This window comes from Protopterus annectens, chromosome 3.part0 (assembly GCF_019279795.1).
Source record: "Protopterus annectens isolate FY-2018-M chromosome 3.part0, PAN1.0, whole genome shotgun sequence".
Classification (NCBI taxonomy): Eukaryota; Metazoa; Chordata; order Ceratodontiformes; family Protopteridae; genus Protopterus; species Protopterus annectens.
This window is the reverse complement of record NC_056731.1, coordinates 469,833,142-469,847,264: the sequence shown is the minus strand read 5'-3', so window position 1 is coordinate 469,847,264 and position 14,123 is coordinate 469,833,142. Positions and strand designations below refer to the sequence as shown.

The following is a 14,123-nucleotide window of genomic DNA, read 5'->3' as shown; positions in this document are numbered from 1 at the left end:
TATCCTGCCAGGGGTAGCCCTCAGTCGGCCCAAATACCACAGGCTTAGTATTTCTGCGTCGGTTGCTGTCGCTTCAGGACTGACGTCAGGTCATCAGTGGTATAAAAGTAGACAGCCGACGCCATTATATCAGTCTTTCTTGCCGAGGAACCCGAAGCAGAAGCAGTTCGCACGAGTGCCGGTCGGCCACTACCTAAGTTTTCGTTTCCAAAATTGAATCATCTTCAAGTCTTCTAAAGCTAAGTACCCCGTTGGGGATCCTTTTTTCTTACTCTAACCAATGTCAGAAAAAGTTAATAATTGTCTCGCCTGTGGAAAGCAAATACCACACAGAGATTTCCATTCTTACTGCTTCACCTGTTTAGGCCCAGACCATGACGTACCTCACTGCTGGTTTTGTGATTTGTTCGATGCCCGAGCTATTCATTGTCGGGCCCTTATTATAGCTAAATACTTTCGTTCTCGATCTCCGTATTCCAAAATGGTTTCAGTAAGCCATCCGACTACTGATCTTCCAAAAAAAGTAAGTATAAAGACAGACACAAACTGCACAGGTCCAAAACTGTTGATGACGCTTCCGTTAAGCTAGTCATCAGTTCGCCGTTACTCAGTGAGGCACTTTTGCAGCCCCTGATGCCCACTTCAGGGGATTTGCAGGCCGCTACTGAGACCCATTCGGAGTCCGGAATGCCCGAGAGACTCTTCTTTGACTATGGAACCTGTGGATGTCTCTACCTTGGATGGGTCTGGACTCGCTGTGCAGGCAGCGGCTTCTGAGGAAGTGCTTCGCTCTACTGATATTCGACACAAACCGACAACTTCGTTCACGTCTTCAGTTCTTTCTAAAACTGCCGAGTTTCTAAGGCCAAGAGTATGAGCTATGCCTAAAAAACTAAAGCGCCTGCTTCCTTGCCAGAATCACAGATGCTTAAAATGGCGGAAGACCTGATCATGTTGATTAGGGGAAGCCAGCCTTCCCCTCCTAAAAGAAAAAGAGACTTGTCCCCAGCAGCTTTATCTGACCAAGATTCCGATGACTCTGAGGTTTCTGATTATGAAGAACATTCCCTTATCTGGCTATGAGTATTCATATGCAGAGGAATCCATTCCTTCTGCCTCCCCTCCAGAGGATTTTTCTTTTGGTGAAACCCTACATACTTTGAGAGAGCATTTCCATTGGGAATGCCAGGATTATCCTCAGTCCAAAAAGAGACTCGGGGAATTTTTAGACTTCCCACAGCACATACCCTTAGCTATCCCTCCTGTTCTGGATGTTGTGGATGATGTCTTTATGGAGTCCAGTCTAACTCCTGATACTTATTGCAGATAGAGAAATATTCAAATTTATCCCTACTTGGACGATGGACTGATTCAGGCAGACAGTCAGGAAAAGCTGTTGCAGCACCTGACATTTGTAAAGGACCTTCTTACTTCCCTGGGATACACTATCAATGAAAAGAAATCCAAACTTGTCCCCAGTCAAAAAATTGTATTCCTGGGAGCAAGCTTGGACACAGCATCCCAGATGGCATTTCTTACTCCAAAAAAACAAACCTATCTGACAGGCTACTTCCCCCATATGGCCACCAAAACCCTCTAGGGTTCATGGCCTCCTGCATTCTACTAATTTCATATGCCAGACTGCATATGAAGAAACTTCAGTGGTACTTAAAAAGTCTTTGGTGCCAAGTCATTCTCAGGACCTGGAAACTGTCATACCTGTGATACCTTGTCTAAGGAAAGAGTTCCTCTGGTGGGCAGCAGCATGCAACCACAACAAGGAACTTCCCTTTACACAACCCCATGTCGCCTATACCCTAACCACAGACGCATCAGACTATGCCTGGGGTGCACATCTGGACGGCAGGTGCATTCAGGGCAACTGGAGCCCAAATCAAATTCATCTGCACATCAACCAAAAGGAGATGCTAGCTGTTCAGCATCTCACCTGGGTCTCTACTAATCAAAACCGACAACAACACAGTGATGTGGTACATCAACAAACAGGGGGGAACCCACTCTTACCAACTCTGCAGGCTAGCCATGACCCTCTGAAACACAGCCTCAGCCATGCATATTCGCCTGCAAGCTCAATTCCTGCCAGGCAAACAAAACAATCTGGCAAACAAGCAGAAATCTCCTAGACCCACACAAATGGCAATTAAACCACAACACCTTCAGCCTTGTGACCCAGGAATGGGGTACCCTGAAAGTGGACCTATTTGTCTTCCCCTACAACCACCAGCTCAACAAATTCTGCACCAGGGATCCTCACAGCAAGGCCTGGAAAGTGGATGCCCTATCCTTCCAGTGGGCAAACCTCTCAATGTATGCTTTTCCCCCTCTACCTCTTCTTATAAGAGTATTACTCAAGATAAGGGAGGAAAGACCAAGGGCAATCCTGATTGCCCCAGACTGACCATGCCAACACTGGTACCCACTACTGCGCAGTCTTTCACCATTGCCTCCATGGCATCTCCCACAGATCCCAACTCTCCTGACTCAACAGGAGGGACGGTCCTTGCATCTGCAATTGCAGACCCTGAACCTCGCAGCCTGGCTTATTCCTTGACCTCTCCTCCAGTGGTCAGCCTAAGCAAGCAGGTACTGGATGTCATACATGAAGCCAGATGACCCAGTACTAGAAAATCCTATGCTGACAAGTGGAAAAGGTATTGTTCCTGGATCCAGACTAAATGAGCGGACCCAGCACAGCCCTCCTTACCTCTCATCCTGGATTTACCTAGCAGACCTATTCCTCAGGGGCTTATCCTTCTCTTCCGTTAAGATCCATGCCTCTGCCATCTCTGCTCATTACAGCACTGAGCCACCTCTCTTCTCGCACCCTCTCATCAAGCAGTTCCTGAGAGTGGCTAACAACTTAAGGCCACCAAGAAGAGCCCCTATCCCAACTTGGGACCTTAACTTTGTGTTGGAAAAGCTCACACTACCCCCCCCCCCCCCATGAGCCTGCAGTGTCAGCAGAGTTAAAGTTCCTCTCTTGGAAAACAGCCTTGCTTCTGGCCATCACTTCAGCCAGAAGAGTGTCGGAGCTACAAGCACTTATGGCTGTGGAACCCTTCATTATTTTTCATGCTGACAGGGTCTCCCTCAGGACTAACCCAACTTTCATGCCTAAAGTGGTGTCCAGTGTGCCTCTCAACCAATCAATCCATTTGCCCACCTTTTTCCCTAATCCTCAAAATAAAGGGGAAAGGATCCTGCACTCTTTAGATGTGCACATACAGCTCAGATTCTACCTTGATAGGACTAAGCCCTTTAGGAAATCTGACCATTTACTAGTCAGCTGTGCATCAGGGGCAGAGGACAAGGCCATATCAAAGCAATCCATCTCCAAATGGACAGCACACTGTATCAGTTTCTGTTACAAACACCATGGGAAACCAACCCCTCAGGGAGTCAGAACACATTCCACTAGGGTAACTTCAACCTCTACAGCCTTTCTCAGAGGAGTCCCTACCAGAGACATTCTGGAAGCTGCAACTTGGAGTTCTGTTCATACCTTCACCAAGCATTACCACCTACCTATCTTTTCCAAATCCAGGGCGGGCTTTGCAACGGCACTCCTGCAGAGCATACTAGCCAGCCCCAACTTTCTTGACTGCCTCCACCCATTCTTCAGCTTTTGGAATCAACCCAAGTGTGATGACTGCAACAGTGAAACATGAAGAACATAGTACAGTTGTGTACAATTACCATAAATGTAGATGTTCGAGTGTATTCACTGTTGCAGTCCTGGTTTCTCACACTCCAGCCCCTTGTCTCTCTCTCTCTTTCTCACCCTCACTCCTTGCAGGGTTATTGGTATTTACTTTTTACTGGTGGTGTTTTTCCACCATAACTTAGCTCCCTATTTGGGGGCTCCTGACATTTGGGGCAAGAAAAACTGATGTAATGGCGTTGTCTGCCTGTTTTTATACCACTGACGACCCAACATCAGTCCTGAAACGACAGCAAAACGCAGAAATACTAAGCCTCTGGTATTCGGGCCGACTGAGGGCTACCCCTGGCAGGATAAACCCAAGTGTGATGACTGCAACAGTGAATACACTCGAACATCTACATTTATGGTAAGTGTACACAACAGTACTTTATGACTGTAAGAGATACTGCATGAGTATATGAATAATTATCTTGACTTGCTTTGTATTAATTTGTAGTACACAGCAACTGTAACTGCACATATTATATGCATTTAATGTAACTCATTTGCAAGCAGGCTACTTTGACCAATTTATTCAGTTGCTGCGTTGGCACAGTTTGAGGTAAAACCGTGTAAGTTTTGTTGTTACAAACATAGTACGGCTGTTTTCTGGCCCAGTGGTATGGATATATGGTCATAATTAAGTCAGCAGCATGGGTTTAAATTTCTGTTTCCGTGCATAATCCCTAGTTTGTGAATGCACTCTCAGATGGAGTTTACATTCTGCCCCAGTATCAGGACTGACTGCAGAATTTTGTCATTTATAGTTAGTTTTTCAGTCCAGTAAAAACTTATTGTATTTCTGTCCTTTGTGAAGAAACAATATGCACAACATACACGCAAGTCAGTTGCATATGCAAACAGTTCTTTCTTTGTTCTGGGACTATTTTTTGCAGTGACTGCACAGTCAATGTTTTTTTTTTTTTTTTGCATCAGTCACTTGCAAACTGTTTTTTCTGACGTTCTCTTCTTCTCTACTGTTGCACATGTTAGAACAGTTATTAAGTAATCCATGGTTGCTGCATTGTCTGTTTTCAGTTGGACATGGCTTCTTATGCAAATAACCACACTTTGAACAATATGGCTTCTGTTTAGCTGATTGTTTTTCATTTTTATCTGTGTTGTTATAGCCAAGCAACTGTTAGATCTCCCTTCTGCCATCAGGTTTGAATCATTTTCACATCATATTGTGTCACAGCAAATTTATTGTACTTACTTTGACATATTTTTGCTTCAGTTTAAGTTTTACGTGCATTCAGGTCTTGTAAGCCCCTTCATTTGAATGCAAATTTATTTTGCTTCTCTGTACATTTTCAGAGCTTTCCCAAGAGTTAGCTCATACTAATAAAAGTTTCCTTCTTTCTTTAAAATTATAATGCCACATGACAGTTCAGGTTCTTAGCAATTAATCTTGCAGCTCTTCATACTCACCGGCCTTAACTATGCTAAATTCAGCAAGGTTACTGCAAGATGCAAGCTTTTTTACACCATGCGGTAACCATTTCTGATTCAGAGGCAGCCCTACAACTGTGCTGCACCATGAAGAGATGCAGCTCTGCGGTTGGCTGGCTTTGTAGCATACTGCAAATGCGCTGTCTCCTAGAAAGGCATTTAATTACTCGGTTGTGTAAGTTACATCGACCATGTTTGTTAATGAACACGGCCAAAACTTGTGTTCATCAAATCATGTTAGAGGTATGTGCTGGGCAGTTAAGTGGAAAGGTAATGCTGGAGAGGGGAAGTGTGCATGTGTATGTGTGTGACTGTGTGTGTGATGGTATGTAGAGGTATGAGTGGTATAATGTGAGTGCATGCATGTGTGTGTGTGTGTGTGTGACTGTATGTGTGATGGTATGTAGAGGTATGAGTGGTATAATGTGAGTGCATGCATGTGTGTGTGGATGGGTGGGTAAATGAGTGAGTGTGTCTGTGAGTACAATAGGGTAAGGGTGGCTTATGTTTTTTTCTGTACATGAATGTGTGAATCTGTGTGTGGAGGGCTGTTATGCCTCCATTGGGGGGCACTAGACAGCAGGGAATCGCACCTTATATTGTGCCTTAAAGGCAGTTAAAAAGTAATAGAAGAAAGTTTTGCAGCACAAAAGATACCTGAAATACTATGTGCAGCATGCGCTAAAGTTACTTAAAATAATAGGACAAAAGTTTTCAAAATTAAGTTTGTTGGGGGTGGGGGGTGGGGGCACTGGACACAGGGATGTTCCGTTTTTATTGTGTCTTAAAAGCACCTACAAAAAAATCAAACCCTAAACTTTCTACTTGTTGCCCAAAGCAGCAGCTCTGTACTCTTGGTTAAAAAAAGTCATAAGCTTGGCTTGACCTTGTATATCATAATCTTGTAGACCACCTCTTCTAACTCACTTGTCTGTCTTTCCCCTTGAGCTGTAAGACATCAGACTTCACACTCTCAGCAGTCTTCAGGTGAGAGTAGATCTAACTTCCGTAGCCTCTTCTTGAACATCTTGTCCTCCTTTCTTATTTTTTTAACCTTTACCACAGCACGGTAGTAACAGTCAACTCCGTGAGATATTAATACACATCATTGTCATTCATCTTCAGCACTAGTAGACAAGTGAGCATGCTTGTGTGCCTTTCAGAAGCATGGGATGGCAGTTGTACACTAGCACACCAATATGAATCATGGTAGTGGGCACTGACAAACTGTGAGTTGCTTGTACACTTCAGCACAGTATGTCTTTGAATATGTGGGCCAGTCAGCGGACAAGTAATCCTGACTCAGAATGAAAATAAGAGCCAGAGACTTTTGAGGACATTACCCAGATGTGGGTCATACTGTGACTGTCATCACAACAAACAGCTTCAGACTTTTGCTCCCTACTTCCTTATTAGATTGTCTGGGAAACTTCTTTCCCTGGACTCTGTTTACTTTAGCATTTTCTCCATTACCTGTAATCTAAAAAGTGCTTCTCGGAGCAAAGTATGCCAGAGCCAAATGTTTAGTAATAACCTTCTGGCCCAGACAGCTGTTGATCTGTTAGAAAGTGGAACAGCTTTGCTCACACTGTGTCACAGGCATTATGACTACCCGGCACTTGGAGCTTTTGAAGCTGCCATCTACTTCTTCTGATCCCATAATGCTTTTTTTCTTGCATGTATCTAGTTCTTTGTTGTCCTGTTAGCATTCAGTCAGGAACATTAGGCTACATTCAGCAGCATTCTGTTGTGTTTTACACAGCAAATTCATATTTGAATTGTCATTTTTTTCTATGAATTGTGTGTGTAACCTCTTGCTTTTCCATCTCTTCATATTTTTTTTTTGTTTCAGTGTTTGGCTAGTTTTTTCTTCCCCTACCATCCAGCATGTAGGTCCAAGGCCTGTTTATTGTGCAGAGTGACTGACACATCAGCTCTATGTACTACCTTGAAGAGGGGTGTGACCCAAATACGCTGTTATTGCTTAGTTGTCCTAGTGCTAGAGAAGTTGACAAGAGGTAGTAGCTGAAAGAAGGGACTGTGCCCAATCACTTCTCCTACGGTGGGAGGGGAGAGGCATGTGCCAGGGTTGCCTGCTTTGTATAAGATCCTCACTGGAGATAGAAAAAAAAGGAAGAGTCATTTTCTCCATCTGGGAATGAGGATGGGGCTGTCTGTGGGTTTACATCAATTTCAGAAGCAAATGACAACCCAACGCAACTCTTGTTTTTATAACTAGCCCCAGCGGAGTTAAACTGAGTGTGCAAAGGGACTAGCTTATGGTTTAAACAGAAAATCCCCAACTGTGTCACAGATGATGGCACCACTCTGTGTCTGTTTGCTTGATACTTGCCATGGAGGAATTAATGTACCATAGGGCTGTTGTGCAGAGGAGAATGAAGTTAAGCAATGTGGGGTGATAACTCGTGTCCAAGTTTTGTTTGGAGTCAGAAACAAAAACAGGTAAACGGCAGATTAGTTTTTTTTTTTATATATAGAGTGACAATTGTACAAGTATCATTTGTACATCACAGATAATGTATAAACTAAGCAAAAGGCTGTGGCAGCAGTGCAATATATACAGCAACTGTACTTTGTTCCAAATGTGTCAGTAGTTGATTTGGTGCTGTTATGCTAAGTATATTGCATAAATGCACTTTCCTTGCCTGACTGGTATCTGTGGTAATCCTTCTGTTGCCTTTTTTCTCTGTCTTTTTTTCTAGGTGAAATGGGATGATGAGAAGGAGTGTTTTGAGACATTCAGTAAAGAATGTAGTACATTTTACTCTGTCAGGAAGCAATATATTGTAGAAGATCCTTTGCCATGTCAGCAGGTACATATATATTTCAGTAATGTGGACTATGCCAGTCTTGTATTATACTGTTAAGGTTGTATTATAATACCTCTGTCATATATGAATACTATTTAAACACTTTTGCTTATTCACTGTTGTGTCCTGTATCTTACTCCATTCCCATTGTTCCAACTCATTTGTAGCCTATTATTTTCTTATATTTTTGATAAATGTATGAAGTGCAATCCTTTGAAAGTGTGGTGCTTTGATTTTTAATGTATCTAAATTACTTGAAGCAGTCCATATTGTGCAAATTATTTAAGTCCAGTACATTAATTGTTAACCTTTGTAAACTTACTGAAGTTGTTTCTCTGATGTGCATATTTATCTTAAGCTGCTACTTTTGTTAACAAATATTAAAATGTTGGCGCCTTTCTACCCAGCCCTCCACTGAAAAGGCAATTTTCCCGTAAACAAATGGAAATAGATAAATAACTATATCCCTTGGTGTCACAACCCCATATCACACAAGTTCAGTCAGTACAGGCTACTGGAAGTGTTCTAAAAAAAAAAAAAAAATCTGGTAGACTGCTGTGTTAAGATAAAAAAGATGTACACAGCTTATTGCTAGTTTAGCTTCAGTAGTAACTGGGAGTACAGCTTGCAGAGTCTGCTTTTTTCTGTGCTTATAATTGTGTGTGTGTGTGTGTGTGTGTGTGTGTGTGTGTGTGTGTGTGTGTGTGTGTGTGTGTGTGTGTGTGTGTGTGTACATGCACATGCCTACTTGATCCCTACTCACTGACACTTGTGCTTGCTTCCACTTGGCCCATTTACTCCTTCATGTGGGGTGAGCGCTAGGTCTATTTATTCCCCATGTAGAGCAAGGGCCTTATGGGCCTGTTTATTCTTTGCCTGAGGCAGAAGTCTTATCAGTTAATTTGTTCCCCTAAGGAGAGTCAGGAGCTAGGGAATATGCCTGTCTTCCAAGTTATGCAGCCCCACCCCTATACCTTACCTAACCCCTCCCCATGGCAGCCATGACTTGAACTATATCCTGCTATCTGGGAGAGCTTTTATGTGCTACAACTCAAGTCTTTGTGGCTTTATGCAGCACAGAGTCACCTAGACATGCCATTACTCTTAAATACACCTCAAACCTGATATGTGGCTGTAAATTGTGTGGTCAATCTTCTTCCCAGTTTGGTTTCTTATATTAGCTTTTGTTCTCCAAATGTAGTAGCAGGTACCAGTGGTCCTGTACAGTGATGAACATTGTAGTACCACTTTACAGTGCACCTCGTAAGAAGAAATTTAAACAGAATTCAGAATTGATGAAAATGGTGATAGCTGCAGCACATTGTACAGTCAGTGTCATAGGGCTGTGCATTTTGTCGTAAAGGCTGGCTTATACCTTCCTGACTGATGAGGATCTGGCAACAAAACTGAACAGTAATGTAATTTTAATTTAATTTAGTTATCTAGACAAGTTAACTGATCCACAGATAATTTTCAGCCATGACGTGGGGCCACAGGGATGACAGTTTAAAGTAGTGAATCAAACTGTATTTTTGCAAAGTGGGCAGAAACTGGAGTACATGGAGAAGGACCATGTAGACACAGGGGCAACATGCATACTTCACACAGACAGTGTCCTGAAGCTAAGTATGAAACCCCAGGCTCGAGTTATGTAGTGGAAATCTTACCACTCAGTATTTATGATTTGTTGGTTGCTGTAAAGTTTCAGATTTCCACTTCCTTGGTATTGCTTACTTAGCGGCTGTCTTTATTATGTTTACTATTGCCTGTTCCCTTTTTGTCAAATCTATTAATTTATCATATCCTACAAACAGTGACTTGCAAAACACTTTTCCTATTAACTGCTGCAACTGTAATTTACACACAGTCAACCTTTGGCAAGACCAACAAATTTGCCCCCATGTCCCAATTGCTCCTTGTCACACCTCCAATACAGTAGATCTGCCCGAAGAAGCATCTTTTGTAACCTATCTGCAAATTTTGAATTTCTTGGGTTTTGTAGCATATTTTGGCAGCTGACATATATAATCAAGTTCTGATGTTGTCATTTTCATTTGTTCCTCAACTGAACGGTCTCGGATCTGTCCTTGGATCTGGATTGGCCGCATTTTACTAGACTCACAAATCCAACTCTCTAGCTCTCCCCTTTACCCATAATGCCACAGTTACTTTGCAGTACCTCAGATCTCATTTGCTGCCTTATCACTACAGATGCAGATCCTTCTGTTTGAGCTTTGGGGTGTAGTTTTTTGCCAGTAAGTCTGACTTTTTTTCTATTTTTCATATAGATCCATCTTTCTTCATCAGCTCTTTCTCCCTTACTGTAGTTTTTGAGTTTTATTAAGTCAAGTATACCTTTTATTTCTCTCTTCTACCCTCAGTGGTTCTCCATACCATTGTTGGTACTTTCTTACTTTACTTTCCTCTAGTTCTTCCTACCCTTCAGAAGATGATCCTTTTTCTACCATTGTTGGTAGATCCCTCTCCTTAAAAAAAAACACACACACATACTTGCTTAAACTATCTAACTGTTGTCAGCACATCTCCTTTCTTTGCTACTGGGGCTGACAAACCCACTAGGTTTAAGAAATGCACTTCCTGTGTGCATAAGATCCCCAATTCTGATGCCCACAAGGAGTAAGTTTATCGTCTGGGTGCTGCATGCTTAGACACTGAGTGCATGATTTGTGCTGGTTTCATCAACAGGGTCCTAAGCAACTGGCTTAACAAACTGGTCCTAAAGGGGCAGGTTGCCTTCTTCTTCTTCTTTCTGTTCCTCTCTCTCAGTTCCTGCTTCTAGGGCTGAAATGCCTGCAAAAAACTTAAGCCTTCTTCATAGGCTAAAGAATCCAGGAAGTGGTCTCCCACCTGCTGTCCAAAATCACTTCCAATTTCAGAGCCTCCAGTCAAATCACAGAAAAATTCAGATTCAATACCCGCAGATCTGATGCTTACCAAGTCATAGTGTCGAACAACCTGGACCCCAAGGTTCTCTCCAGAGCCTCTCTCTCCTCGGCTGCACTCTACCTTTCTCCAAGAAATCCCCATGGAAAGAGTCCCAGTGTACTACTTTCTCCATCAGGTCCTCCAGGAGTCTTTCCAAAGCAGACATGGACAGGATAAAGAGGAAGTTCCTCAGACCTCAGATTCAGATGGAGGTTATCTTTACTCCATCTCCCTTCAGATCCAGACCCTCCCTTCTGTTTCTAACACTGTAATTTCTCCTCCTCAGTTCTGACTGGCAGTTTTGCAGCCCTTGGATCCAGGAGCAGCGAGAGTGTCTGCATGGGATCTGAAGACGGCTAGGTCTTCAACTTCGACTGTGTTCCTGACTCATCTGACAATGATCCCCTTGGAACAGTTCAAGTCTCGGAGCCAAAGCATTAGCTTCAGGTCCAGTGGGGGTTTGGCTCGACTCCATGGTTGATGGAGCCATCTCTACTCCTCAGGGCTTTAGCATTGGAAAGCTAGGATCCAACTTGCCCCCTCAATAACGGATCCAGACAAGGACAGGGCATGTTAACATCAGGAGCTTTGGCGCTGGTGCGGCCAGCTGTGGCTTCTCCCAGACCTTCTGCTTTTGAGGTGGTGGAAAGGGTCTTCTCTTGTCCGAGAGACATGACTACTCTTTCTTCCTTGGATCCTACAGACCTGCCACCATTGGGTTCGGGCTCTGATCCTCACTGACCTATCCTGCAGGGACATCAGGCCCAATCAAGCTTTCAGACAGTCCCTCTTGAGGATTTTCCCCTCTCTTTGGACACCTCTCTAGACCATCCAACTGAGGAAGCTCCCCAAAAGGGAACATGCAGTTGGAGGCACATAGATTTCCCCTTAGGAATTGCTCACCAAAGACACTGACTTCGAGGAAAGTGAGGGGTCCCTAAGGTCTCCACAAGATGATGTCTCCTTCAGAGACATCTTTGAAATAGTGAAACAGAAAGGTGGATGTTCCTAAGATTCCCCTTCCCAGGAGAGTCAGTGTTCTTGGAAGCTTTCGGGTCCTAACCGTCTACATCTTGGGTGACTCCCCCGGCTGATGAGATTATAGATCTAGTCTCTCGGCGGACATGGAGGGAATGGGATACTGTAAACTCCATTCCCTGCCACCCTAACTTTCTTGCCCCTCCTAAGGGCAGGCCCCACTGGAGCAGGGGGGGTCCCTGTGGATAACAAAAAATGAAATCCAAAGGCACAAACTAACAAAAAAAAAATCAAAATCTGATCCCACCAACATACTTTGTCATGTATTTAATGACAAATAAGTTAAAATCAGTTAGTTTGGGTCCCTGTTGATGATATGTTTGTGGCTGCAGCCACCAAAAAAGTGCTGGCAGAGCAGAGCTGCTCTGACAATCCCCTTAACAGGGAGTCCAGGGCATTGGACAGATTCAGGAAATAACCTAATTCCCCTTAAATAAGTGCATTAAATCACCTGAACTAATTAGTTCTTAAAGTCCCAACCCATTACCCCTATTAAATGTATATCTAATAAAATGTGTAACCCTGTAAATGTCAAAAATATAACACTAATTAAATGTTCTTATAGACAAGATAAATTCATTTATATATATTAAAATCTTCAGCCGAACATTTTGTATGAGTGGGAAAGGGGGGAATGCATAAGCGAACATCCCCTTCCAAGGTAATGAATGGGCATCCACCCTCCATGCTTTAGAACAGGGTATCCAGGAGGTTCTAACAGACTAGAAAGGATTCAGACCCTATTCTATAATAAAACTACTTTAAACAAATTTCACATATAGTAGAATTTTATATGTAATAAGATTTTAACCTTAAGACACACTAGCTATGGAAATGGTTTCATTTAATCCAGGGTGGGCCATGGCGTTTAACTTGAGTTGCCATAATAACTCTTTGTATTCTGCTAAGTCACACCATGGTCCACCCAAATGCTGTTTAACAACCATATCCAAACCAACAAACAAAAAAACATGATCAGGAAAATTTTTGAGATGACAATAAAGAGAATTACTCATCTTCCTGTTCTTTATGTCGTTCAGATGTTCGTATGTAGAGGTTATTTCATACCATTTACACAAATTCCTTCGAACAAAAGAAAAAGGCTCCCGGACTTTCCACCCTGTCAGAGGGAGCCAACAGCTCTAGAAATTCAAAAATTGTTAGACAAAAGTCATCCAGGAGGTCCTAACAGACTAGAAAGGATTCAGAACCTATTCAAGATTTTCTTTAGTGCCAAAGAAAACAGCGAACTTGAGACCAATTCGAGATCTCAGCAAACTGAATCAGTTTGTAAAGAACCCAAAGTTCAGAAGGGTCAAGGTTCAGTCCATTCTGCCGTTTTTGCAAAAGGCCGATTGGATGTGCTTCCTCGATCTTCAGGACACGTACTATGATATTAAGGTGAACAGATGCTCCCAAAGATATCTGGGCTTTCTATTGGGGGCTAGTCACAGTCAGATGTCCTTCTGTTCCTATGCTGCTGTATCCATAACATTTGGGAGTCTGCCTCTGGTTGACTCGTACGTCCAGCCATTCTACAAAAGTTAGCTGCTACTGCAAAGGTATGTGCGACGGTCCACATCACTCAGCGTACGTCGGCCATAAACAGATGTCGAGTATAAAGCGGATATCAGCACGCACCTACCTCAGAACATTTCTGCTGCCTGTGTGACTGCCAGGTCTGGTTGTTGCTCGCTTGTAGAAGAGCCTTTGTGTTGTCTGAAGTTAGATAAGTACCCCATAGGGACTTTTGATTATTTTTGCTACTGTGTTTTGGGTTTCATGTCAGGTAAAAAGGGAAAGTGTCAGTGTGAAAGGCAGATTCCACATAAAGACTTGTACAAGCTCTTCCTCTTCTACTTAGGCCAAGACCACGACTGCACTTCCTGTGAAATCTGTCAGGCCTTCATCCCCAAAACCCTTAGGAGTCATCTTGCCACATTAAACTATATTTAGAGAACCAGGGTTTGAAACACCTAACTAAAGACATGGACCCGACGTCAGGCACCACGGAGGAGCCTCCCACAAAAAAGGACAAAAAAATCACAGCCTGATCCTATGCCTGTGCCCTCTTCTTCCAGCCGTACCTCTTGAGGCCAGTGAATGCCTGGAGTCTGAGCCGGAATCTGCAG

At 43.1% G+C, this 14,123-nt stretch overlaps 1 protein-coding gene across 1 annotated transcript in view; it reads left to right on the top strand.

The window, feature by feature from the left end:
- The window catches only part of MLH1 (mutL homolog 1), a 2,895,606-nt gene that overhangs the window by 2,770,401 nt on the left and 111,082 nt on the right, over nucleotides 1–14,123 (top strand). Inside the window, exon 18 of the mRNA XM_044064896.1 lies at nucleotides 7,900–8,010. Within this exon, the coding sequence (XP_043920831.1) occupies nucleotides 7,900–8,010 (111 nt within the window). The remainder of the gene's footprint in view (nucleotides 1–7,899; nucleotides 8,011–14,123) is intronic.